Consider the following 27,880-nt stretch of genomic DNA (forward strand, 5'->3'; position numbering starts at 1 on the left):
AAAGAGCAGTCTTTTTTTTGTTTTTGCGGTACGCGGGCCTCTCACTGTCGTGGCCTCTCCCGTTGCCGAGCACAGGCTCTGGACGCGCAGGCTCAGCGGCCATGGCTCACGGGCCCAGCCGCTCCACTTGTTTCCAGATTTGGGGGAGGCAGATCCTCCTGGAGCCCTTTATCCCCCCGAGGAGTAGCCCAAACAACCTCCCTTTCCTTCCTACCTGATCATGGTTCCCTCCCTTCACACGGGGGCCCACACACTGTAATAGGAGAGCACAAAGACAAAACCCATTTTGTTTTCTTTCAAGTGAGACTTCATTCCTGGCGGCCAGGCTGAATACAAGTTTTGCCAATTATAAGCATTTCTGGGGACAGTCTTTCTTTTAAATACAACTTTAAAATGAGCCTGGAAGTAGAAGGGGCAGGTAAGGGAGAAAAGACTGCCGCCAGGATGGGCTCTGTGGACAGAGCTTCAACAGCCGGCCTTCCCTTCACTCCTTAATCACTAGGAGAATTATCGGGGGTGTCGGGGGAAGGACATACATAACTCCAAGATAGTTCCTGGCTTGTTTTTGTTTTTTTAAAAGCTGCTTTTTAAAGAAAAAAAAAAGAGGTCAAAACCAGCACCCAGATCTGAAAGACCTATGTAAACCAGCAGGAGAAACTGACTTCACTGGTGGTACCCACAGCAACTAACCAGTCTGGAAGAGACCATGCATGGTTGGTGGGTTCTGGAAGATGCACAGCTTGGAGAAGAAAGCCCGTTCCCCCAGGTTCTGTCCTGTGCCTGCCTGCCCTGTCCAGGAGTAGTGCAGTGGGGAGAGCACAGCCAGAGGGCGAGGGCAGACAGCAGTCCTAGCAGGGAGCTACCAGTCTCCGTTTCCGGATACAGGCCCAGATCCACTCCGGGGACACCTGCTGGGCCTCAGGGTTCTTGTCCCTACTACCCAGCACATGTGTGGCTGAGGCCACGTCAAATTCCTGCGCCAGGTCCCCATCGAATGCCACAAAGTAGCGTCGGAGACGGCTGAAGTCTGGCGTGGAGGGCGGCAGGTAGAGCCGCACCCCGGTGAAGATGTCCAGCAGCACCTGCAAATGCACTGTGGTCAGGGCAGGCCCGGAACAGGGCTGGACTGTGCTGGGGCAGATGGCTCTCCGCCCAGGGAGCGGAGACCAGCGAGGAGGGAGGTTAGAACAAAAGCCAGAGACAGGGAGCCTAGCGGTCAGGACACGAGGGGAAAGAGTTTACTGGAGGAAAGGTAAAGGCATCAAAACCCCGATCCTCCAGCCACTCCAGATTACATAGGACTGACACGCCCTTCCATCCTTGCCTAGAGGAAGAGAAGGGCGAGGAGATGGGTCCCTACACTGGGGACTTGGGAAGTACGCGTCTCCAAGAACCATCCAGGGGCTGGTGGGCAGGGCCAGTGGCGCTCAGACGCAGCGATGCTGCTCGATCAAGCAGTCCACTGTGTGTGCACTAGCTGACCAAGGGGCCAGGAGCCCGGCTCGTGACTGCATGCGGACTCCAGGCTTCAGGCAGGGAAAAGACGGAAAGGTCGTATAGGTGCTCTGGGGACTGGGTTCAGGGCCTGAGTTCCCAGACCTCTGTGCTGACTCCTGGGCTGGGGTGGCACAATCACCGTGTAGTGACCAGATGTCGAGTTCTTTATCTGCCCTTTGGGGCATCAGCTCCCCCAGGGCTGAACCGAGTCACTGGCCTCAGTAGGCGCTCAATAGCTGCTGTCAAACCAAAGACTAACAAGGGAGTACGAGAGGGAAGAAGACGGTCACCAAGCCAGTGCCCTCTCCCGCTCCTCGCTGGCTGGCCCTGTTCACAAACTCACACTACTGCACTCCCACACCCAGACTGGGCTTTCTCCCCTTTAATGTCAATTGTGACTTGGGGCCGGCAGCCGGCTGGGTCCCTGCAGCCTCTCGGCTGGGCTGGCTGCTCTATCGCCTGCCTGCTGGCACAGCGCTCCTTCCTCTCTGCTCACTGGCCGGCCGCCTCTGCAAGGCAACAAGAGGGCACAGGGTGGAGCCGCAGCACTGCCAGCCCAGCCCGCGGCCAGGAGCAGCTGCAGGAGGGCAGGGGTTGGCAGTTAGTCCTGATAACACCTTCGCTTGTCTCTCAGAGTCCAAGTGCAGAGGGTTGGGCACACAAGGCTCCCCACCCCCCGGAGGGCACTGCTCTTCTTACCCTCACCTTTGCTTGGCATGGGGTCTCATCAGGAGCCTTCCGCTTCTCTCCCACTTTCACAGGGGAAGGCTTTGCAGCCAGCTTGTTGCCTGCAGGAGAGAGCTCAGGATGAGAACCAAGAAGAGGGCAGGGGAGCGGATAATGGTCCCTGAAGTCAGGGGGGTACAGAGAAGGGCTGGGCCCTTCCTCTGCTGTGACCGTGGGTGAGACAGGAAGTAAGGGCTGTACGCTAAGCCTTTAGCTCAGAGGTGGCTTATCCCCGGCTCTGAGGGGCTCTCCCGGGGTCCTGTCATTCATATTTACAGAGCAGGAGGATGCCCAGCAGAACAATTTCTGGCCCATGGGTGGACACACAGCAGGAATGCAGCCAACGTCAGCTGCAGTGGACAGAGAATCCATGACCTCAGGGCTGGAGTGTGAGACTGGGTCCTTGTCCTTGGTCTCTGCCCTCGTGTCCATTCTTCATCACCCCAGCCCCTACCCTTCTCCTTACCGCCTTTGCTGTTGGAGCTACTCAGCTTCCCTCCTGCCTTCTTGGCACTGGCGGAGGGCTGTTTGGGGGAGGTTCTCGGGGCCTCGTGAGACACAGCTGGCCCTGAGATGCCCTCGTTCTCTCCGCTGCTGCCCCCTGTAGTGGAGTTCCCCTCATCTCCGGCCACTATGGTGAAAGCCGCCCGCTCCTTGGAGAGCTGGTACAGTTCCTGAGGAGGAGGGGAGAATGTTGGTGTATCACTCCCTTCCCAGCCACTGGCCTCAGGCAGTCTGTGTGTTACCTTTTAGGTGACTGAGGAACAATGAGGGGAAACAGACACATAACAGGGAAAAGTGGCTGGCTTCCTTGGTACTTTTCTAGCTCTGGCCCTGTTTCTGGAGTAATCAGCACAGATCACTGTTCTGTTCCCCAGTTCTTTTCCGCAACGTAGAGACTGCAGCCTGGGGCCAGGTCCTCCACAGGAAGCCGTGAGCCAGGAGCTCTCCCTCACTAGGACCCAGGGCTGCCCACGGGGCCCAGTGAAGGTAGGGCTCTCTAGCGGGAGATGTGGGTAGAGGCCCAGTGCTGCTGCTCCTGGCCCTGCAACGGCTTGGTCTCCCTTTCTGATAACTGCCTTCCTTGCCCATCTCAGTGCAGCGGGGAAAGGAGAAGACAGAGGACGCAGGAGGCCAGGTGCCCTCGGTTCCAAGGCTGGGACAGTGGGGTACAGGACACACACACAGCCCAGGAGGTGGCACCTTGAGTTGGGGGAGGTTAGTGGCAGACTTCCAGTCCTTATCGTCACGGATTCGGGTGCAGCGAGGGAAACGGATGGAGATCCCATCAGCTGTGTGTGCCTCAGATTTCGAGAATTCAGCCCCTGTGATCTCCCACACCGCAGCTTTCTGTCAGGAGTAAGTCAGGTCACTCCCTGGTTAAGTAGAAAACACCTCCCAACCAGTTAAAAGCAATACAGAACAAGTTAAAATCAAAAAAGCAGTGGCTAACAGGAAGGAGATGAATTCAAGTCCCACTGTTGCTGCTGATGCTGTGTGACCTTAGGGAAGTCTCGTTTCTTCTCTGGGCCTCAGTTTCTCTGTCAGTGCAGGAAGGGGTGGGCCCAGGTCACTTCTAGAGCAGACCCTCTGTGCCTAGAGGATGGGCAGTCCCTTTCTCTATTGAGGATGACTCCTCAGCGTTGACTGGTCATCCCTGTGCCTGTCACTTGGCTAAACAGTCCAGAGCCCCACCCTGGGTGGACTGTCAGTGAGGCCGAGGTGACGTCTCTGGGGCACTAGAGAATGTACAGGCTCAGTTTTTGGGCTGGAGGACCCCAGGCCCTGGGCTAATACCTTAGGGTCTGGAACGATGAAGTCAGGATAGTAGATCTTATTGACTTTCAGCCAGCTGGGTATCTTGCTGGGATCCTAGAGGAGAAAAGGTACAGTCCTGGGCTGTTGCCAAAATGAGACTTAAACCCCTTCTTGGTCACGGGCTTGTGAGAACAGGTGACTTATCACAAAAGGCTGACCCTCACCCCTTGGGATCCTCCCTGCCCAGAGATGGTGTGGCCTGGAGGGCATGCAGGCCAGTTTCCACAAGGTAGGTACTCAAAGAACTTGAGGGCCTAATACTGCTCCTATGGCCAAGCAGCAGCTCTCTTTTCTGTGGAAACAGATAAATGATACCTGCAGCCCCCATAACACTGCCTGTCTCAGGAATGATTGCCAGTCCAGAGGCCAGGGCCCCCAGGTCCCCTCCTCACCTTGCTGATCTTCACCATGTCCAGTTCCTTCTGTAGGCGGGCGAGCGTCGCGTCATCGTGGCCTCCTGCACACTTGGTGACTGTGCACCACTTCTGGCTACTCGGGTCATAGCAGCCCATGAGGAAGATGGACATCATGCCACCTGTGCGGAGGAGGGACTAAATAAACTCAGGGGGGGACATGTCTGCCACCCCCTCGTGCCCTGTGAGGGGCAGCCTGCTGGAGGAAAGGGCCCAGGCCTTGGCATCAGAGTGCCAGAGATCACCTCCTGGATCTACCCCTTACTAGCTGTGTAAGTTTAACCTTTTTGAGTCTCAATTTGCTCTTCAGTGAATTAGGGATAATTACACCTAATGTTGGGCTCTGGTGGAGTAAAAGGAATTGAATAGAGCCTGGCACACAGAAAGATGCCTACCAGTACTAGTTCTTCAGACCCCAGCTTCCTCTCCAGTCAGGAAATGGAGATTTTCCCTGAGGAGAAAGCTGCCAGTCCCTGAAGAAATAGTTGGTGGTGAGCTTCTTTGTGCCAGGCTAGCACAGGGTACTCTTGCCTGATCTCTCCCTTACCAGGTCCACAGCTCTCAATGTCCCTGCCTGACGTAGCATGGGTGAGGTTGGGGCCCCTAATCCCAGAGCTTTGGAAATCATGACTGGCCACGCTAGCAGACCAAGCCAGCAAAAAGGCCTGCCTATTCCTTGAGTGGTACCTTTCAAAGAAGTACCATCCCAGGGGCCAGAGGCCACCCTGACCTTTGCTCCCTTGCCCATAGAAGGCCCCAAGCACCACCAGGTCAGCTGTGTCAGCCATGGCCCCCTCGTTCAAATAGTCCTTCTTCACTTTCAGCCAATGACGCTTTCCAGGCTCATATGTACCCTGAGGGGAAGCAAGAGAGAGACCACAAACTAGAATGGACATTCTATGAGGGTGGGCTTTTTACCTCTTTACGCGACATACTGGATCTGTCACAGTGCCCAGCCCGCTCTGCTCCAGGCACTAAGGGAGACATACATAAACCCATCCTCTAGGATCCAGAACTCTGGAAAGACGCCCCCCAGCACTCACCCCCAAACACCTCAGACCACCACCGCCACCTCCTGGCCAGGACTGGAAAGGCTCAGGGGAGGGCTCTGCAGGAGAAAGCAAAGGATGTGACCGTCTTACCTTCACGTCCTTCAGCACCAGCCCTTCCAACCCCTCTTGGATCACCCGGTTGATCATGTCAGCCAAGTCAGAAGCTTTCTGAGGGATAACAGGAGAGACGCTGAGGTTGGTATGAGAACAGAGAAGGGCTCTGGGAGTGAGGAAGAGGGGAGTTCCTTTTCACACACTAGCAAAGCGTCTGCTGGAAACACCCTGACTTGAATAGAAGGAACAAAAGCGCTAGCAGAGTAGCGACCAACCAGAGAGCTGCTGCAGCTCAGAGATACTGGGAGCCCACCTGGGAAGGATGCTTCATGCCCTGCCCTCCCAGGTGGAGATTGGTAGACAAATACAGGCAGACCTTGTCTTCCTGTGCTTTGCTTTGTTGCACTCTGCAGATACTGTGTTTTTTACAAACTGAAGGTTGTGGCAACCCTGTGTTGTCAGATGATGGTGAGCATTTTTTAGTATTTTTAATTAAGGTACGCACATTGTTTTTTTAGACATAATGCTATTACACACTTAATAGACTATAGTATTAACATAATGTTTCTATGCACTGGGAAACCAAAAAATTCATATGACTTATTTTATTGTGATACTGTTTTATTGTCTAGAACCAAACCCACAATATCTCCAAGGTATGCCTGTATACTCATCAGCTTCCCTCATAAGAAAATAATTAAGACTCATTCTCCCAGTCACATCTGACCCAAGGGGCTCTCTGCCCTGCTTTCAAACCACTAGGACACTGCCTAGGGTGGGATTCACTCACTGCGACTTGCTTCATTTCTGAGAACATGATCCGGTTGGGAATTTCAACCATGTTATCGTGAAGAAACTTCCGCCGCTCAAACAGAGGCCTGAGGGGGACAGGAAAACTGAGGTCAGGCCAGGATCCTCCCACCCCCTTGAGGAGTTCCGAGGAGGGAAGGGGCACAACAATGAACTTCAGCTTCAGGGTTTGCCATGGCTTAGGGCCCTCATGTCTAACAGTTCTGCCTGCCCAGGGTGACAAGGGCTCCACTGGGACCAAAGACAGACAGTTATAGGCCATGGCACAGAGCCACTTAATTGCTGTAGTTCCTGTCTCTACCTCATCATCCCACACAGACTGTATAACTCCTGGTCCCATTTGAAAAATAACTCCGACTGTCATTTTCTGCACCCTGCTTCACCCCAGGCCCCAGGTGGGCTGGTGCTTGGGTGAGCAAGCTGACAGGCCTCAGGACCTGAAGCCCAAACACCAACTCCTACCCCCGCAGTTCTTTCTCCCTTCTGTCTCCTTCCCCTTCCACGCTCAAGGCTGGTGTGGAGGGTGGGGGCCGGGATGCCTCTCTAAGGGAGGAAGGGGCCAAAACGGTTTCTCAGGCTCAAGAACTGGATGCAGCTAAGTCAAGACTGCTAGTTATCCCTAAGAAGGCCCCAGCCACAGAACACCGACAATCACAAGCTTCCTGTTGTCGGGCTCTTCCAAAAACAAAACCTCTGAGCTGAAAATTATCTGCCTCATGTACCCGTAGGTGCTGCTGAAGATAAACTGAAACCCTACTGTGCTCATAGTCTGTATCTCATCAACAATCCATTTTGCTCTGGGTGGTTGAGTTTCCTCTGTGACTTAAGCATTCAGAGCCGAGACCTGGTCAACACATCAGCTCTTCGTAACATTGAATGTGGAGCTGTGTAGCAACTGTGCTGGCTCTCAGCTCCCTCCCGCTGCAGCTCCTGGGCACAAAGACGCACCAGCTCCAGCCACTTCTCCTCCCTCCTGTCCAATCTGAAGCCCTCACCTCCCCACCCAGGAATCAAAAATAGATTCCTCACCTATCCATCAAGCTGACATCATTGAAGTAGATACAATCAAAAACAAACAGGCAGACATTAGCATCCTGGAAGGCAGCTTTCTGTAAGGGAAAATGAGGTAGTAGGTACATAAGGGACAAAAATAAGAGGGCATGAAAAATGGGGAGTACCAGTCCACTTCCAGAGACCCTCTGAAGCATCTGATACAAAAGGCCTATTTGTGCTGTGAAGTCCCTGGGCCATAAGGGCACTTGACAGATGGTCCTGAATAGAGACTGACCCAATTATAAGTTAGTTGCCACTACTAGCTCTTTTTTTATGCAAAACACAAAAACACATTTAAACTCAGGGCTAAATTCAGAACCAGTTCAGAGATGAAGATAAGCTTGACCCTAAGTAAGTGATACATTCCTCTCCATTCAGACTGACAGCACACACATGTGCACACACTCACTCTTGCACATCTGGCCCTGAGCCAGTACCTTGTGCACTCCCAGAGTCCCAAAGGGCAGTGGTTTGCCTTTCTTGTTGTCGATCAGGAGCACCTCAGAGTCCAAGATCATGCTGTGGCCCCCGGGGAAAGCCTGGGGGATGTAGTCCTTAAAGTGGGCCACCTGGAGGCAGAAGGGGAGGGAGTCAGGGAGGGAGTCAGGCCCCAGAAGGAACACAGAACACCAACATGTGCAAGCCGAGCTAATGTGCAGAATAGACCTAGGCCTCGGCAGCCACCTAGACAAGAAGAATCAGCTATGTTTCGGGACCTCTGCCCAGACCCAGGAAGAGGTCAGCCCATGTTGAGGTCATTTTCTATTGGCTGCAGAGGAGAATTTGCAGGAAAAAGGAAGAAACTGAGAGTGAAAATGAGGGTGGGGGGCAGACAAACGTGGAATGGAGGGAGGGAAGGTGGGCAGGCAGAGATTTGTGCAGGAGAACGGACCAGTTGGAAAAAAGATGGAAGGGAAGAAATGAATCCCCTCAGGAGGAGCAATGAAATGTGAGGAGCTTCTTCTCTGAGTGGGAGCTCTGAACCCATAGCCATCTTCAGAATGAGGAAGAAAAGGATGTTTGGAATTGGATTTTTTTCCTATGAAAGGCAGAGCCTTAGTGTTTACAGTCCTACAGGAAGAGGTCCCACTGTAACCCATGGTGGCCCTTGCCGAGTAAGGCCACGAAGGCAGTCCAGGGAGCATTACTGTGGTCCAGTCCTCCCCTGGGCAGGGCACTTAGGCCATCACTGCCTCAGAAGCTTGGAGGGGGTACAGGAAAGGCCTGCACATCCATCCCACTCTGCTTCCATCCGGGATCCAGCCCTTCATGAACCAAAGCAAAAGGGAGAGAGGGATGAATGAAACTCTGGTAAGGGAGAGCAGAGAAACGGCTCCCAGTCTGAAAAGCTGTGCTCAAATGCCTTCCTAAGAAGCAGGAGGTGTCCCCAGAACAAGCTCACCAGGAGCTGTTCCTCAGCAGTTTGACTGTGAGCCCTCCCTACGGAGCAAGTGACCCCACACTAATGCTCACGGGGAGGTTGTGCTCAGCTTTCCAGAACACCCAAACCAAACGGTCTGATTGCCCAGTGCTCTAGCAGGCGGGGGAGGCTGAGGTAAAGATGTGAGCCCCATACCACGTCTCCTCTCCTGGGGCTCTGAGAAGTGAAGTCTGAGCTAAGACTTCAGAAGGGGGAACAAGAACAAGAGGTCTACCTACCCTCCAGCTACTGGAGCCAGATGTTTCCACTGCTTTTCCCTGGACACCCCCAAAAGCTCCCAGAGGCCCCGGGAGCTAAGAAGGGCTGAAGGGTGAGGTTCTCAATGCCCTGATTGAGGGCAGGATTCTGGGCTCCCAGAAATCCTTGTGGGATTATGTTTACATCTGAACGTAAGCTTCTGGAGGGGCAGAACTTCCACCCTTTTTTTTTTTTAAATGCTGGATGCCCACTACCTAAACAGCAACCAGAATATACTAAACACTTGATAAATATTTGTTGAACAAATTAATGAATGACAGCCCATTGGCCCTTTGTACCTGAGCCATGACTTAGCTAGGGGGGAGCACACAGGACCCAGAAACGCAGAAGACAAGCACTGCACGTGGCTCACCAGCTGAGCTCGCTGTCCCGGCATCACAGCTGGCATCATTGCCCACAGGCTCTGTGCTGACTGACCCCTGTCTGCGCTCTTTGGCTGTCCCTACTGAGCAGCCCCTCATTATTGGAAGAGTCCAAAATGGAATACATGAATTCATTCTTTCATTCAACAAATACAAAATAGACCCTATTTTAAACCAGAGCTGGAATGGCTATGGAACATTGGCTTTGAGATTCTTAGAGGCAGGAAGTGAAAGAGTCCCAGTGGAAAGGAAGGGACCTGTACCTTGTGCGGCAGGACTGGCTTGAGACTGCGGCTGAAGTAGCTGAAGTGGTCCCCGTTCTTATGCACCTGGACTCGCTCCCCATCATACTTGATCTCAGAGAACATGCCATTCGGACACTTCTTCATCGCGTACTCGATGGACTTGCAGGCCTCGGCCTTGAGGTAGGGAAAGAAAAGCCTGGAGACTTACAGGTGCTCTTCCAAGAGGGGCTGCTCAGCAAGGACAGCCCAGAGCCCAGGTCCCAGGGACCAACAGCCAGACCATACCCCTAGGGCAGGCTGCCGAAGAGGTGATGGGAATGGAAAAGGCTGGGCAGTGTCGTATTCCAACAATAAAAGCACCACCGAAATTGACACAGGAGCTTGCATTTTGAGGAATATATGAATGCAATCCATTGTAGAGCAAATACAATTCCACTGAAACAGCATTTGATTTTTTTCTCAATAATAATTTAGGGTCTTGCAGGGCCTCTGGCTTATTACTGAACACACAGTTATCTCAGCACAGGGGGTACGCAGAGGTAAGATTAAAGTATGCAGGTGACAGTGAGGCTGGCAGGATGGCAGTGATCAGGAATCCCTAGGACAGGACATGACACAGGAGTGCTTATTCACATACCTGTGCTGTCCTGACTCAAACAACAATGACTATCATCTTGGAGGTATTTCTATGTGTCAGATCATACACAAAATTTCATTTCATCCTCAATGTTGTATCTTATGCCATAAATATTGTTTTCGCTTTATGAATGAAAAAGCTGAAGTTCACAGAGGTTAAATGCCCATTTTTGGTTACATAGCTAGTAAAGGGCAGAAATGAGATGTGAATCTAGGCCCAACTCCAAAGCCTGGGTGGTTAACCAGTAAGCTGTATAACCCATGCCACTCTTCAAATGACAGGCTGTAGAAGAGACTCCAGATAGAATTCTTATAAAAGTCAGAAAGGCCATAATGGAGGGGACCGGTCCCTCAAGTGGAGATTTCACTATTTTGGTGCTGGCTGTCCCACAGAATACTTCCCTGTCCCAAACACAGAACCCTAGACCAAGACTTCAGTAAAACACACAAGACCGTTTCATACAAAGCAGCGCACCCCACTGAAACAATGCAAAGGCTCTCACAGCAGGCATGGCAGCAGATGTGGACAGTCCTGATGCATAAGAAAACCCATGCCAGAAAGGAAATCTCATTTCTCATGAAATGAGCAGAGGCCCAAGAAGAGCTGGTCTTCATTCCTTAAGCTTCCTCTCTTTCCAGAAAAAAAGGAGACCCAAGTCACCCAGGCATAGGAAGCCTGGCTCTGTCACCAATTCTCAGAGCTACTCTGAGGCAGGTCACAGAAACAGGAGTTACTTCATACATCCACCTGACTTCAGGAAAGATGACAGGTGAACTGCTCTAGGTAGACGCTTCAGACTTCATTCCCATAAGAAAACTAAGGACCAAGAGAGGCTAAGGAACTCACCTAAGATTCTACAGCTTGCTGATGGCCGAGCCGGGCCTAGATCTCAGGCCTTTCCACCAGGTCACGCCGTCTCCTCCTCTGCCTTTACTCCTCCATGAGAAACAACCTCTGCATCTCTACTCTTCCTTCCCCAAACTCCTCCAGCCAACTTGCACAGGCTGTCAACATCGTACCCTACCTATCAGATCTCACGGGTAAGGACAGTAACCTTGGATAGGAGTAGAAAGCAGGGCCAGAGCAGCGTCCTTACCAGCATGGGCTGCACCGGGGTCATCAGTGAGGCCTGGACACTCAGAGCTCGTTTCCGGCCTGGCTCCTTCTTCACCTCCTGCTCGTTGCGGAGGACCCGCTCCACCACATCGTGCAGGTTGCGCGAGGCTTTGAAGGCTTCATAGGCATTAGGGTCTAGGGCATCTAACCTGCCAAGGCCAACAGAAGCAAGGAAACAAAAACCACTGCCTTTGACCTTAATGCTTTGGATAGCAGTCTGTCCTCAGAGAGAGGAGGGCTCCCAATATATGGGGAAGGAGTTATGTTCTATTGCCTAAAGACTTTCACAGGAGAAAAAGCTCTTGGAAAACTCAGCTCTTTTGAGATACTGTGCTACATGGATGCTGCCAGCAAAGAGGGGGCTGGAATGGGCAAGCAACTCATACCATAATTATTGAACATATTCCATATGTTTGATTGTAATAACTCTGTGAAAAGGTACTGTTATCTCCATTTAACGTATGAGAAAATGGAGGCTGAGCTAGGTCAAGTGATGGGTCCCACAGGAAGGAAGAAGGGAGAATCAGGATTCAAAACCAAATCAGGGCTCCAAAGTCCTGACACCAGCTGACAACAAAGAAAGTGGGCAGCTTCAACTATCAGAGCACCCGGTACTTACACATGTTTTGCACCTGAGTTCATCTTCAGATCATGTTTGATCAACCTGATGATGCACTTAAGGTCATTGGCTGTACACCTAGAGGGATGAGGCACATTCAACTTGGTCTTTGAAAAGCTCTGCACTCCCAAACCTTCCTTCCCTAGTGATTCCATCCCCCAGGCCCATCCCCACCTGGAGGCGATGTCCTGCAGGGCCTGTTGCTGCTCGTCCTCCTTGGTGAGCTTGGAGAGCCGCAGGAGGAATTCATCCACCTCCTGGATGGTAAGAAGGCTCTTGGCAGCTGGGGGGAAAGACTTGCTCTGCTCAAAGAAGACTCTGATTGTCTCTGACACGTCACCCTGTCTCCAAAAACCAAAATGCCACTGCAGCAACCCCAGAGTGGCCAAGTGTAACCCCTGAGTCCCCAGGACTAAAGGGTGAATCAGAGATTTCAATCACCGCTCCTATCCCCAACTCACACATATTGACCTCACTTCTTAAGAATCTGTCCCACCCACAGCTCATAGAAAGGGTACCTCCATCCACCACAGGATCTGGCCACCTGCCTTAGCTGAGAAGTGATGCAGGAACTAATCCAGGGCCAAGCCAATTTCAGGCCTGTTAGAATCTGAACTAAGAGACAGATATGGTCATCAGATAATGGGGATGTTTGGATAGAAACTTTCCACTGTGCCACGGCTGGAGTCATGAACAAACCAAAACTGAATGGTAAGCCCAAGTTATAGGGGAAAAAAAGCCAGAAAAAGCCAGGGTCTAGAATAAGAGCCCCTGAAGAGATAGTGGGAAGTCTCAGATCCAGCCCCTCGAGGTCTAGGCCTCTCAGGTGCAGCAGCAGTATAAGTTCAGTCCTCAGAACCTTGTGAAACTAACAGCTGTAGCCTCCCATTCAGCTCCTCTCATAATGAAAGCTTGCTCAAGTGGGTTTCAGTTTCCTAAAACAGTATGTGCTCCGCCAGAAAAAAGAGGGTACAGGTGCTTGGCTAGGCAGAACCCCACCTGGAATCCACCTACCCTCCCCTTCCTCTGACCTGCTCTAGGTCTCGTGCCATATCATCTGAGTTGCAGTTAAAAATGCGGCTGAAAAGTTTCACAATCTGCTTATCATTCAAGTTGTAAACACTCTTAATAACACCCGGCAGCAGCAGCTTCACTGTTAGGTACACGTCACCGTGGAAACCATCTGGAGGAGACAGAAGAAAGAAACCCTTCTTGAGAAATGGAGCTTAAACAAATAAATACATAACCTCAAGGAACCAAAAGAGATGTCTACATTGCTGCCCTTGCCGTGACGGGACCACAGGGTAGGGTGTGCATTTCACTATGGCAGCAAAGGCCGTGGCGTTGGGTGGCTGGTGGTGTGCCTCCCTTCTAGCCCCTGGATGAACTCCTGCATGGCAGAGCCATGTCTTTCACTGTAGTGTCCCCAGTGATGAGCACATTACAGAAGCTCAATGATCATTTGTTAGATGAATGAAAGAAACACAGTTGGAAGATTCTATCCCCAAGCTGTGCAAGTGGTTCATAAAAACCTAATCAAACATGCAGGATAGTGAATTTTCCTCTTGGTCAAATGGGATAGGTTCTTCTGGCCTCCTGGGGGGCAGAATAAGGGAGGAAGAAAGATGCCACATGTTTGGAGCAGCACTGGCTACACACTTCGTGGGGCCCAGTACAAAATGAAAATGTGGGCTCTTTGTTCAAAAGTGTTAAGAATTTCAAGATGGCAATAGCAGAGCATTAAACCAAGCGTGAGGCCCCGTGCAACTGTACAGTTCACATGTCCATGAAGCGGCCACGACTCTGAGCTCTTTAAAGAAGAAGCCCATCCAGGATGCTCGAGGCCCCACCTCCTGCTGAGCCTTTCTGAAGGAAGTCCTGGATGATCTGGGTCTTCGTGTTGTAGCTAGGATTTTCAGCCACCATGGCACACAACTTCCGAAACTCACGTAGCAGACAATCCTTGTGCTTAGGGTCACATTTGCTTGAGGACAGACTTGTCTTAGGGGTAGGTATTGAGTGGGCTTCCCCAGAGTTGTTGGGCTTCGCTGTTGGGAAGAGGAAAAGAGAAGACAGACAGCATAGATGTTTCATTTTGCCTTGCTGAGAAGGAAGAAAGGGAAACTAGTAGACACTCTGCTGGTGCTCTATACATATGTAGCTTCACTTAATCCCCCAAAACGAGCCCTTTGGGCGTAGATATTATACCCATTTTATGGGTAAAAAAGGAGAGGTCAAGTGATCTCCCCAAATCTCACAGCTGTTAATAGTAAAGAAACGACAGCCTCACACTGAAGCAGAAGACCCACTGATGTGCATCCCTTTATATGATTGCTTCACAGAAGAATAAGGGCCGTTTTCATGCCAAGAGTGGTCAGGACGATCTCAGAGCACTTGCAAAGCTGAACCCAGAAAAGTTGGGATCAGAAAGGGGGAAGAAATCAGGGGACTCGTTAGTCAATCTGAAACCATTGCTACTGCAGATTGTCGGAACTGGAAGAAGACTTAAAAATTATCTAGTTCAATCTCTTCTTATTGATGAGGAGACCAAGGCCAGAGGAGAGAAGACATTCCCAGCTCCCTGCCACTCCCACCCAACCCCACACCACTTTCTTTTCTTTCTTATCATAAAAACAAAAAGTAGGTCTTTCCTCCAGACACCCCAAATAACTGTACAACTCTTTTGAGTTGATTCTCTTTTACCTCCTTGTGACCATTTACAAAGTAAATTTCATTCTGCAAGCTTGCAGCAAAGCCATTAGCAAGCTGTCTGCTGATATAAGTGTCTTCTTGCCTGGGCTCTGTAAACTATAAATCTATCCTCATCTCTAACCCGGAGTCTAAAGAGGATTTTAGGGGACAAAATCTCCAAAATGTCACTGTTCAGCAGCTTGTAAGAACTAGAGCACCCCATTTCTCCCAAATTCGCCCCCTAGAACCAGGGCCCTTCCAGAAACACACTGCCCTTACTGTCACCTGGACTCTTCCATATTTCTATCTTTGGCCTACCACTAGACAAAAACCAAGCAAACCTCGGAGTTTTAAAATAATAAAAAATCCCAGAGTCAGACACTGGTTTTGCAATTTTATCTCCTTTATTCCTTGTGAGACACTGTGGGATCAAGGCAGGTGTTGCCATTCCCACTTCACAGATGACGCCACAGAGGCTCAGACCAGGACCCAGGTCTTCTGACCTCAAGTCCCGGCTTCTTTCACTCATTATAGAAGCAACCTCCTCAAACAACTTCTGAGCCCATGTGTTTTGACTTTATTTTCTTTAGCTGAGGCAGTCACAAGAATGTCTCCATATAAAAGAAGTAACAGGTTGTAGGGTAAAAGACCATAGGTGCTGGAGTTAAACAGACTTCAGTGTAAATACTAACTCCATAACGATGCGGAGCATTGGCTTTCTCATTCATAAAATGGGCCTAATACAAGTACTTCCCAACGTTTAATGAAGAACAAATGAAACCGTGTATGTAAAAGCCCCCAGCCCAACGCTATCTGCTACACAAGGCCATGCAGGACATCTCCCTTCTTCTCTACTTTCATCTCCAGTTGGGCAAGTTTAGGCATGCAATTTCTCAAGATTCTTCCATTATCCAAAAAAAAGGAAGTAAAGGGCAGGTTATGTCTGATCCAGGTAAACTACTTCAAGGGGAAAAAGTCTTGACAAAACAAACATCTTTTTGCTGCAACAGAGATTAAAATATACAAAGAAATGCTATACAAGTGGGGCAATGAGGATTAGCCATTACCTCTCTGCTCAGATGGAAGCAAATTACATTTGACCCTTCAACAACACAGATTTGAACTGCATGGGTCCACTTACACACAGATTTTTTTCAACAGCAAATAAGTACTATACAATCTGCAGTTGATTGAATCCATGAATGCAAACTGAGGGTATGGTAGAACAATGGATATGGAGAAACATGGGATAAGGAGGGTAGACTATAAATTTTCAACTGTGTAGAGAGGGTTTGGAGCCCCTAATGCCCATGTTGTTCAAGGGTCACCGTATTAAGGAGGCTAGATAGCACAGAATGTTCACTCTTTTTTTTTTTTTGCGGTATGCGGGCCTCTCACTGTTGTGGCCTCTCCCGTTGTGGAGCACAGGCTCGACACACAGGCCCAGCGGCCATGGCTCACGGGCTCAGCCGCTCCGCGGCATGTGGGATCTTCCCAGACCAGGGCACGAACCCGTGTCCCCTGCATTGGCAGGCTGACTCTCAACCACTGCGCCACCAGGGAAGCCCCCAGAATGTTCACTCTTAACCAGAGTCCCAAATAGGATACCAAATTAAAAGGAGGACTGTAACAGCTCAGGTAACGCTGATCTATCTTACCTGAAAAGCCAGAAAATTTCCGGGGATTGGTATTGGTGACAAATGAGGCACCTTTCACTGGAGATGTCACCTGGCCAGTGGCTGTCAACTTAGCCTGGACAACAGCTTTCTTCTTTGGTGTGTTTGCTGCCTTGGAAGACAGATCTGTAGGACCCCAAAAGAAGGGAAAATATCCTCAGTGAAAGATCCCTGAGAAAGCTTCTAAAGAATCTATCAACTGCTCTTACAGCCTGGCTAGGTAAGTTACTACCATGGTATTAACCCAATGCTGACTACTGGCTGGCTGGTCTTCTAAAGTGGAGGTAGTGAGTAATAGGTTATTAGGGAGAGGGTGTCCTGGGGACAAAAGACTCAGTTACTCTTTATTTTCATTAGTAACTTAAATTTTCATCGACACTGTCCACCCCTTATCCCACATATAATAATCTCCAGATTATTTGGAGGAAATCAGAAATCATGTCTCAACAGATAAAATGTGGTGACCTCAGCTTATGGAATTAGCCCCAATTTATAGATACCCAAGAAAGCAAAATGAAGATGGATAAACAGAGCATGTTGATTTGGTATAAGTAGGAAAAACCTTCCAGCTGCTGAGTTATTTGAGCTGACAGTTTACTTCTACCTCATGTTTTTCTTCCTCTGAATGAGATGGGTCAAAGGCTGAGGCCAATGGCTAAGGCCAGGCAGGGCAGGAGGGGAGCTTGAGAAAAAAATGTATGAGTAGTTTTCTCTCCCAGAAATCTCTTTTCCTCTCAAAGAACAAAGATAGATGCCCATTTTAGAGTACTCCTACAGTGACCAGAACTAAACTTAATTGAAGATATGAATATTACTTTATAGATGAAGACACTGAAGGTCAGAAAGTACAAATTGGATTTGTAAGTATAAGATTTCTAAAATATGCATACATGTGAATATGCACGTATGTGCACATATATATCTGTATATATGTTTTTGCGTACATACGAACATATATTTTCTAGTTCTGTCTGCTGAAAGGGCTTAAAAGCAAGGACACCTCATGGCACCCAGGACATGGAACATCTAGATTTTGGTCTCTTATGCCATTTCCCCACTAACAGGAATAAGGACTCCAGAGAAATGGCTGATTCCAGGGATAAGATAGGATACATACAAGGTAAGCCGAAGAGCAAGCATACTGTTATGCCAGAGAATAAGGAAGTACTTTAAAACGTTTTTAAAAATGTGATTTGGGCATTGAGGACAGAAACTAGCTTAAAGGGGCTCTCAACTGGCCAAATATGGGACAATTTAGTACCAAATTAATACAGTACAATTATAAGCCACCAGGAAAAAGTAGTAATCTATGAGTTCATACAGATAATAAGTTGATGGATAAAAGGGTGTAGTGGTAGGTACTCTATTCTTCAAAAATGTCAATGTCATAAAAGAAAAAGACCATGGCAATGTTCCAGATTAAAGGAGGCCAGAAATGACAACTAAATGAAATACCCGATCTTAGATTAGGATTCCATACTGAAGGGAGAGAAAAGCTGTAAATTATCTGATCCACTGACAAAACTAGAATACAGATGGTGGATTAAAGTATTATATCATGATAAATTTACTGGTTGATAGGTGTATTATGGTCAAGATATCCTTATTCTTAAGATATACACATTGAAGTATTTAAAAGCAAAGAGCCATAACGTATGCTCAAATGGTTCAGGAAAAAAAACGTGTGTGTGGAAGGTGAGAGTAAGAGAGAGTGTGAGAGCGCACACACGTGAGAGCAAAATGTTAACAATAGGTAAATCTGAGGGAATTCCCCAGTGGTCCAGCGGTTAGGATTCTGCGCTCTCACTGCTGAGGACCCGGGTTCAATTTGTGGTTGGGGAACTAAGATCCCACAAGCCACGTGGTGTGGCCAAAAAAAAAAAAAAAAAAAAAGGTGAATATGAGCATTCTTTGTATTATTTTTATTCTTGCAACTCTTCTGTGAGTTTGAAGTTATTTCTGAACCAAAAACTAGAACAAAGACAGAAAGACAAACAGGAAGAAAGAAATTGGGCTCTACTCTCATCCCTTTTCTTCTCAGCACCAATAAGATGAGAAAGCAGTATTCTCCATCCCACCTGCAATGTGCTGGATTATCTGTTCTTTCTCATTATCTTCCAGCTCTTCCCAGCCTTCCAGCTCTGTGAGGTCCTCAATTTTTTTTGTGGTGGCCCGGGCCCGCTCTAGTTTCTCAAACATGCACTTAATGTGGTACCACTCTTTCATATCGCCCCCTGACTCTGAAAAGGGATTGGGCACCACTTTGCCGATTCGGCACACCCCCTTTACAATCTTTTCCTTGCATTTTTTGCAGCCGGCTGTGCCACGCTTGGCATAGTCCACACAGAACCGTTGCTCTGCCATCTCACAGGGGCCACTGCAGAGTCCCACATGCGACCCTGGCAAGAAAACAAGGCAGGTGGCACGTGGTCTTAGATTGCTTTCCTGGAATGACACAACAGGCTTTCTTCTCTGGAGGAGGTGGTGTCCATGAAGAACTGTTTCCGACCACCGGCTGAACTGTCTTATGTCAGGCCAGTGATGTTGTTCTCGGAATAGGCACAGTTCTTTTTGGCTGAGCGCACGGAGAGTTGGTGGTAAGAGGATCTTAAAAGCCAAAGTCATACAGCTGCATGAAAGGGTGAGAGGCAAAAAAGTGAGTTATAAACGAGGAGGTAGGCTTCTAATTCCCTCAAAGGCAGACATCCTAACACAATCCATGCCGACCAATCAAACATTTCCCAAAGTATGAAAGATTTTTTTTTTTCTTCTGGCTGTGCAGCACAGCACGTGGGATCTTAGTTCCCCCATCCAGGATCGGACCTGCACCCCCCTAAAGTGGAAGCTCAGAGTCTTAACCACTGGACCACCAGGGAAGACCAGGTATGAAAGATTTATTGCCTACTTGATTCAGAGTTCCAATACAGGAAAATTCAGTTTGCAAAAGGATGTTCAATTATCTAATGTATACATGTGTATCTAGTAAATCACAATCAAGAGACTCCAAATAACATAAAACCTTCTCTCAGGCCACCAGCAGCCCCTAATCCTTAAAATGGATGGTGAGCCTTAAGAATAATAAGACCCTAAAGTTTCTTTTTAATCATCAAGAAAAATTACATTGGGAGTTCCCTGGTGGTCTAGTGGTTAGGACTCTGCGCTTTTACTGCAGTGGCCAGGGTTCAAACCCTGGCTGAGGAACTGAGATCCCACAAGTTGTGTGGTGCGGCAAACAAAACAAAACAAAACCCACTACATTATGTTCATAAAGTTTTTAATGTGAAATATAAAATATATGCCATCCTCAGAAAATAATTAAGCCACTATATAGATGTGTGATTTAATCAGAAGCCCTATTTTGAGAGGCAATTAAATGGAGCCTAAAACCAGACTGCCTGGTTTCAAATCCTAGCTCATTGGCTGTATGACCTTGGTAGGTTACTTAACCTCTCAGTTCCTCAATTTCCTCAACTGTAAAATGTGGATAATAATAGTACCTGACTCAAAGAGTTGTCACAAGAATAAAGCCCTCAAAATCAATGAAGCAGTTATCCTTTAAGCTGAAGCTCCCTATGTGAAACTAGCCTGGTTATAATTCAGCAGCTTGAATTGGGAAATGCTGAAGTAGCTGGAACAGCAAGAATCAGAGGAACTGATCAATCAACCCGAATGGAAACAGGTATCATATCCACATGGCATCCCCCACCTTCTTATATCCATATTTTCTGAAGTATCCTCGCAGTTCCAACTTTAAACAGACTGGACATTATTTTCAGCCTGCACCCACCTTTGTAGTGAAATTGCTATTGGGTGATAATGGAAAGCAGGCTTTACTTACTGTACTGCAACATGATGCAGAGGACAGCAGGTAACTGGGAATCGAGACGGGAGCACAAGTGTGACCATACAGTTCAAGGACTATGTTATCTTTGAGAATTTCCTTTAATTCCCCTGAGTCTGTTTTCTTATTTCTAAGACAGAGAAAATAATACCTACCTCACGGGATGGCTGGGAAAATTAAAATAAGTCCATGGCGGGGAGGCTCTGAACTCCCTGAAAATGTATACAAAAAGGTGCACATTCAGCATTGTACATTTTGTGGGGGGACAGACAGTCATGATTTTCAGGAAACTCACAAAGGTCTCTATAACCCCCAGAAGTTGAGGAACCACAAAGGTGAGGTACGGGAAAGCACGGTAGGCCCGTAAGAGGCGCTCAGAACAAGGTTCACCACCTTCCTTGGAGGGCGAGTAACGAAGCCCTCCCCTCCCGCCCCCTCCTCCCGCCCCCCCCGCCCCCTCCTCCCGCCCCCCCCGCCGGGACCACAGAAGCCGACAAGAGAGGACCTCCCTCGCAGCGCCCGACCCTCCGCAGGGCCCAGGAGGCGCTGGGCCACAAGGCACAAAGCCGCTGTGAGGAACCCCGCCTGGCTCACAGTCCCCAGAGCCGCCGCTCAGCATTTCATCAAAGGGAGCCGAAAAGGAAACCACTGAGGCCTGAACGCAACCGGGCCGGGAAGTGAAAGCCCCGCGACAGCTTTTGCCGGAGGGCCTCCCCGCGACGCTTTCGGGAGTGGGCACGGGCTACTACTGCCCGGGGCGGACAGCGGGGACACCGGGAGGGGACGGGGAAGCGAATCCCTCGATTCGGGCAGGAGGAGCCTCCAGGACACAGCCCGGACGCGGCGGGAAGAGAAAGGCTCCCGAGGTCCCTCAGAAGCCCATCGACTTCAGCGCGGCGGATGGGCAGATCCAGCCAGAGCAGTCCTGCGGAAGCCGGGTGCACCCTGCCTCGGCGCAGGCCGGTGGAGCTCCCCGGGGGCCGCCACGTCACGGAGGGTGTGCCCTGGGGCTCCCCGGGCGGGCGGAGGAGGAGGTCAGGAGGCTGACCTCAGCCGCCCCAGCCTCGGAGCCCGGGCTGCCTTTCTCCCCCCCGCCCGGCCCGGCCGCGCCGTCCTTCACCTGCCTTCCCGGCTCCGGCTCCACCTCAGGCCTAGGGCCAGGCACCCACAGGCCGCGCGCAGCCACCAAGGTTGTAACGTCTGTCTCTTTAAATCCGGGTCCTTGCGCTGGCCGCAGCGCGCAGGCGCAGAGGTCCTGGCTCCAGAGGCGCCTCAAGTCCCCGCCCCGCGCCTGCCACGTGGGCGGTAGTCAGGTTACCCGGGAGAGGCCTAAGACTCTGTATTGGGGCGTGGCGGAGGTGTTTACCCATCAGGAGAAAGCCCAGATGCTGGGATGAGGCGGCGCCTGAAGGAACGCTGGGGACACCCTGATTTGCTCTTTGTTTTTTAAATTTATTATTTTTGGCCGTGTTGGGTTGTTGCTGCACGTGGGCGTTCTCTAGTTGCGGTGAGTGGGGACTACTCTTAGTTGCCGTGCTCGGGCTTCTCATTGCGGTGGCTTCTCTTGTTGCGGAGCATGGGTTCTAGGCGCATGGGCTTCAGTAGTTGTGGCACTCGGGCTCAGTTGTGGCTCACAGGCTCTAGAGCGCAGGTTCAGTAGTTGTGGTGCACAGGCTTAGTTGCTCGCCGGCATGTGGGATCTTCCCGGACGAGGGCTTGAACCCGTGTCCCCTGCATTGGCAGGCGGATTCTTAACCACTGCGCCACCAGGGAAGTGCCCCTGTGATTTGCTCTTAACTTTAGAGATTATCTAGTTATTAAAGGTACTGGTTGAGAAACTATGTTGTGATGAGCTTGGGTAAGGCAAAGGTCGCGTTATTCAATCTATTTTTCTGTATTTCCATTGTCTTGTGTCCCGCAAAGTGCCTAGCACATAGTAAGTATTCAATAAATGTTATTTAATTGGAAAGGGGCACTAGATAGATATATAAAGGAGTAATGGGTACAGAGAACCCTTGATTGTGTATTGTTTAAAGTATATTTCTTTTAAACCTCAGGTCAACTTTTTGAGAGATTAGGATGGCTGTTTTTACACCTGGCGATCCAGTGGTTAGGACTGGGCGCTTTCAGTGGTGGGGCCGGTTCAGTCCCTGATGGGGGAATTAAGATCCCCCAAGCCTTGGGACCCGGCCAAAAAAACCAACCAACCAACCAAAGTACAAAAGAATTGCAGGCTCAGAGGAGGTGAGAGAACTTGTTCAGGGTCTAGGAAAGGTAAACAGCTGGGCATTGTTAGAGAAGCAAAGCTCACACCCTGGAGGGAATTCTTTGCTATGTGAAAAAGATCATGGGCTTTGTTATGTAGGGGATGGAGAGCTTTGAAGGGCCTTATGAAATAGTAAGGGAACCAATTAAAAGGTTTTCATTGCTGGCTTGGGCAAAACTTTAACTAAAATGGACCCATACAGAGATTAGCATGGCTCTCCTGCACAAGAATGACATGCAAATTCGTGAAGAGGTTCATGTTTTTAAGGAAATTTTTTCTTTTTTGCTTCTTATTTTATCTGTATCAAACCATTATGCCATACACCTTAAACTTACAGAGTGCTGAATGTCAATTATATCTCAATAAAACTGGGTAAGAAAAAGGTTCTTGTGACAACCCATGTGAGAGATGAAAGTGGCCTGAGCAAGCTTGGTTAGTTGGGGTGGAGAGGAAGGTGCATTTTTGGATAAGCATTTAGATTTTTTTATAAGCTTATTTTATTTTTAAAATTTATTTATTTATTTATTTTTGGCTGCTTTGGGTCTTTGTTGCTGCGCGCGGGCTTTCTCTAGTTGCGGCGAGCGGGTGGCTTCTCGTTGCAGAGCACGGGCTTTAGGTGCCCTGGCTCAGTAGTTGTGGTGCATGGGCTTAGTTGCTCTGTGGTATGTGGGATCTTCCCGGACCAGGGCTCGAACCCTTGTCCCCTGCACTGGCAGGCGGATTCTTAACCACTGCGCCACCAGGGAAGTCCCAGCATTTAGATTTTAAATTATCTTCTAGACAAAGTAACCTTTTGTCTAAAGATGTAATGAAGATGACTTGAATGAACAGATAGATAATGGTGCCATCAGCTGAAATAGAAAATGAGAGAGCAGGAGGAGGTATTTGAGGTATGAGGATGAATTTTATTTTGGATATATTAAGTTTGGTTGGTTGAGGCCAGCAATGAGGCCACTGCTTGAAGTGGGCAGTGTCTTTGATGTGCGGCAGCATGAACAGGTCTGGGGTTGGAAGGTCACTGGAGGCTCAAATCCGAACTCCCTTGGTTGAGTGATCCTGAACAAAATCTCTGTCACTGCATTTACTATGGTGTTTTGAAAGTCACCTTGACTGCATCTGTCTTTTCCCCCAGCCCTGTGCTGTCAGTTGCTGTCATTTAGCCACATGTGGTGGCTATTGAGCTCTTGAAATGTGGCCAGTCCAAATTGAGATGTGCTCGGGGGAGGGATAAATTAGGAGTTTGGGGTTAACATATACACTACTATATATAAAGTAGATAAGCAAGAAGGACCTACTGTATAGCACAGGGAACTCTATTCAATATCTCGTAATAACCTATAATGGAAAAGAACATGGTAAAAAGGATATATGGGGCTTCCCTGGTGGCACAGTGGTTGAGAGTCCGCCTGCCGATGCAGGGGACACGGGTTCGTGCCCCGGTCCGGGAAGATCCCACATGCCGCGGAGCGGCTAGTCCTGTGAGCCATGGCTGCTGAGCCTGCGCGTCCGGAGCCTGTGCTCCGCAACTGGAGAGGCCACAACAGTGAGAGGCCCGCGTACCGAAAAAAAAAAAAAAAAAAAAAAAAAAAAAGGATATATGCTCATGTATAACTGAATCACTTTGCTGTACACCTAAAACTAACACAATGTTGTAAATCAACTACACTTCAATTTAAAAAAATATCCAAATTAAGATGTGCTGTAAGTGTAAAGTACAAACTGATTTTGAAGATGTTATCAAACAAAAAAAGACTAAGATATCTCTTTAATAATATTTTTATGTTGCATGTTGAAGCGATATTTTGGATATGTTGGGTTCAATAAAAATATTCTAATAAATTTTAACTGTTTACTTTTTGAAAATGTGGTGACAGGAGAATATACAACTGCAAATGGCCCGTGTTATACTTCTGTTGGACAGCACCACCTGAGACTTCAAACCTGTTGGTGAAGGGTGACATCTGTGCCTCGTGCATCTTTTTATCCTCAGTGCCTAGAACAGTAGTGGGTGCATAGTAGGCACTAGGCAAGTATTTATGAATACATGAATGAAACCTATGAGTGAATGGAATGAATGAATGAATGACTCTCTAAAAGTAATAAACTTCCCTCAGCAGGATGTTCATTACATTGTATCTTTGACAGTGTTGGATGTAAATGTGCAAAAAGGCTCAGGCTGTAAGTGTTTTGCTTGATTAGAGCTCCAACGAACCCCTAATGATCTTTGACTCAGACCCTAGCTGTAAAGTGGAAGGAGGTGTGAAGCTGGCAGTTGCAGTTCCTTAGGGAAGTGGGAACTGCCACCAAGAGGAAGGAGGTGATGTGTGGTGGGAATAGCAGGGCTTTGGAGTCACACAGACTTAGGTTTGAATTATGTTCCACCACTGGCTGTGTAACCTCTCTTTATTTTCTTAATTTCTCTGGGGCTCAGTTTGCATGGTGAAATGGGGATAAAAATACCTCTTAGGATTGTGTGTGACAATTAAACGAGATGACACATATTAACTTGCATACCTCTTAGGATTGTGTATGACAATTAAATGAGATGACATATATTAACTTGTAAACTGCTTGTCCCTTGGAGGTATTTCAGTAAATGTACATTCCCGCCTGTTCCCAGCCTGGACACATTCGTGGCACTGCAGAGTTTAAGCTAGTCATCAATCAGTCAAGTGTTCATTGAGTGCCTGCTCTGGGTTAGACACTATTCCAGGAACTGGAGTACAGCCGTGAGGCAAAACAGACGGAAATCCCTGCCCTCCTGCAGCTAACAGGTTAGCATGGGAGAAAGATAATAAACAGTAAGGAAAATGCATACTGTGTGAAATGATGATGGGTGTTATGGAGAAAAAGAAAGGAGGACAGGAGGTGTCAGGGAGGGCAGAATGGGGGTTGCAGTTTTAAATACAGTGGTTAGGAAGGCCTCGCTGACAAAGTGACAGTTGAGTACACTTGAAGGAATGAAGGAGAGAGCCAGTTGGAGAGGGGACAGCAAGAAAAGGCTGCACAGCACAGAGCAGCAGGTGTCTGTCCTGTTGAGGGATCACAAGGAGATGGGTGTGTCTAGAGCAGCAGGAGTTAAGGCTGAGTAGAACTGGAGATGAGCTCAGCAGGGGATCTGGAGATAGATCATGTCTTGTAAACCACTGTAAAGATGTTGGGTTTTATTGCAGGTGAAATGGGAAGCTAGTGGGTTATATTGAGCAGAGAAGTAACACGATCTGATTAGGTTTTAACAGGATTGCTGTCACTCTGCCTGCTGTGTAGAGGGAGTGGGAGATGAGTTAGTTGGCTACTGTAAAAAGGAGAGAAATGAGGGCAGCTTGAGTGGTAACAGTGAAAGTAGTAATAACTGAAGGCTTATGGACCCCTAGGAGATCTGTGGATAGGCTCAGGGGTGTCCTTGAACCCCCTGAAATTTTATATAAATATTTGTGTGTAAGTGCATTTTTGGAGGGAGGGCTTCTACTGGAGTCTCAAAGCAGTTCCATGATCCAAATCAAGAAGGACCTTGGTAGCAAATATGCAGGATACCTCCTGGCTCTTCGAAGTCCCATGATTAAGTCCTTCCCTCTGACCTTGATCCTAAATCTTCCAGGGCACCAATCCTGTTTGAGAGTCAGAGCTTCTGCCACCCCCTTTAGGACTGTAGCATCCCTGACATCCGGTTTTCACTCATCAGGATTGTTAAGGAGAAAAAAAAAATCACAGGGAAATGGGTAGATTCTGTTCTTTTTTTACGCTACACACTGTGGAAGCTTGGAAGCCACAGGCAGTAATAGTGAAAAGCCTTCACACCTGCCTAGAGATGGTGTGGGGCACTCATGAGGCTAGTTTGCACTTGTTGGATTTCTTTTTAATAAGCTCTGGTCTATGAATCACATAAATTTCAGCACTGAGAGCTGATTTTACGGTTTGGTTTGCTTAATAGTCACACAATTAAAATAAGTTGTAAAAAACAGTGGTGGTGTTTGCCAAGATAAATATTTAAAAGGAAACAGCTGTAGGAAGATGTAATAATTCATATCAGCCCATGGCTCTTCATTCTCAATAAAGGCTATGGAGGTTGGCTTTTTTTTTTTTTTTTTTTTGGCTGCGCTGTGCGGCATGGGGGATCTTAGTTCCCTACCAGAGATCAGACCCATGCCCCCTGCAGTGGAAGGGTGGAGTCTTAACCAGTGAACCACTATGGAAGTCCCTGGAGGTTGGTTCTTAACCAGAGGGTTTTTTTTTTTGCCTCTCCTTTGAACATCTTTGTGCTGCAGCTGCCAGGTTGAAGTAGGACAGCTGAGAGGAGTCAGGTGTGCCTTTGGGAATAGTTAATCCATGGCACAGAGATGGGGCTTCTGGGGCAGGGTTGAGGTCACAGATACAGAGTGAGGGTGACTCAAAGTTACTACCATCCTCCTTGAACTTTTGGTTGGGTTTTCTAGTGTGAAGTCCTGGTGGTCATGTTTTTTAGGAGGTAAGTTAATAATTTTCAAAGGGAAAATTAATTTTACCAAGAGAGCCTATTTGGGGAGCAAACTTAAGTTTTGTGTCCTTAAACTTAAGTTTTGTGCCCTCCACGGGACTGATGACCGCTGGTTTTCCAGCTCTGGTGTGCAGCAGAGGTTGAAGACTGGGTTGAACGCTCCTCTCTTGTTCCTCGTGCCATTTCCTTTATACCAGGAGAGCCCCAAGCCCTCTTCTCTCCTTTTCTGGGAGGTTCTACTTCCTACTGAAGCCGTCTGACCAACAGCCCACTATAGTTTCCCTCTCCTGCCTTCAGCTCCTGTCTCGGTCTTGGTGATTGTAAAGGAAAAAACTCTACTGTTTCCGTTTACATTATACACAATACTCTCTGAATATTACTTAACTCTGACACCAGACATATGGGTTTTCCAAACACCAAGCAATTCTGTGACACCAGCTGGGTGTCCTGCCATTTAATTCAATTCTGACGCTATCTACCTGGAGCTAGTGTCAGACCCCATCGGTTAAGTGCTCAGTCCAATGAGACTGCCCCCTCCCACCACTTCGGATGCCAGTCACAAATCCAGGTTGTTATCTGCGCTTCTGACTGACTGTAGATCAGAATTTCCCACCACCCCATCCTCAGGTTTCAATTAATTTGCTAGAGCAGCTGATAGAACTCAGGAAAACAATTCACTTACTGGATTCCTGGTTTATCATGAAAGAATATAACTCAGGAACAGACAGAAGAGATACGTAGGGCAAGGTATGTGGGAAGGGGTGCAGAGCTTCCATGCTCTCTGGGCACACCACCCTCCAAGCACCTCCCTGTGTTCCCCAGCCTGAAAGC

At 48.6% G+C, this 27,880-nt stretch overlaps 1 protein-coding gene across 5 annotated transcripts; it reads right to left on the reverse strand.

Moving 5' to 3' along the window:
* Positions 1 to 368: 368 nt before the first annotated feature.
* LIG3 (DNA ligase 3) lies at positions 369 to 21,466 on the reverse strand. 5 transcript variants are annotated; one of them, XM_082859859.1, is made up of 21 exons: positions 21,430 to 21,466; positions 20,465 to 20,517; positions 18,547 to 19,097; positions 16,451 to 16,594; positions 13,952 to 14,149; positions 13,133 to 13,284; positions 12,276 to 12,442; positions 12,102 to 12,179; positions 11,463 to 11,631; positions 9,748 to 9,903; positions 7,861 to 7,992; positions 7,400 to 7,479; positions 6,351 to 6,438; positions 5,597 to 5,674; positions 5,185 to 5,308; positions 4,434 to 4,576; positions 4,021 to 4,095; positions 3,427 to 3,573; positions 2,690 to 2,897; positions 2,203 to 2,285; positions 369 to 1,082 (listed from the first exon to the last, which is right to left on the reverse strand). In XM_082859859.1, exons 3-21 carry the CDS (start codon positions 19,091 to 19,093, stop codon positions 849 to 851), a joined length of 3,003 nt encoding a protein of 1,000 aa, XP_082715985.1. In that variant the 5' UTR covers positions 19,094 to 19,097; positions 20,465 to 20,517; positions 21,430 to 21,466; the 3' UTR covers positions 369 to 848. The 5 variants fall into 5 exon arrangements, with proteins under 5 accessions (XP_082715985.1, XP_082715983.1, XP_082715982.1 ...); XM_082859857.1 differs by having other exon boundaries at positions 20,465 to 20,521; positions 21,430 to 21,464; XM_082859856.1 differs by lacking the exon at positions 21,430 to 21,466 and having other exon boundaries at positions 12,276 to 12,358; positions 20,465 to 20,603.
* Between the last annotated feature and the right edge of the window lie 6,414 nt (positions 21,467 to 27,880).

The sequence above is a fragment of the Leucopleurus acutus genome (genome assembly GCF_964270905.1).
Source record: "Leucopleurus acutus genome assembly, chromosome: 19".
NCBI classification, from domain to species: domain Eukaryota; kingdom Metazoa; phylum Chordata; class Mammalia; order Artiodactyla; family Delphinidae; genus Leucopleurus; species Leucopleurus acutus.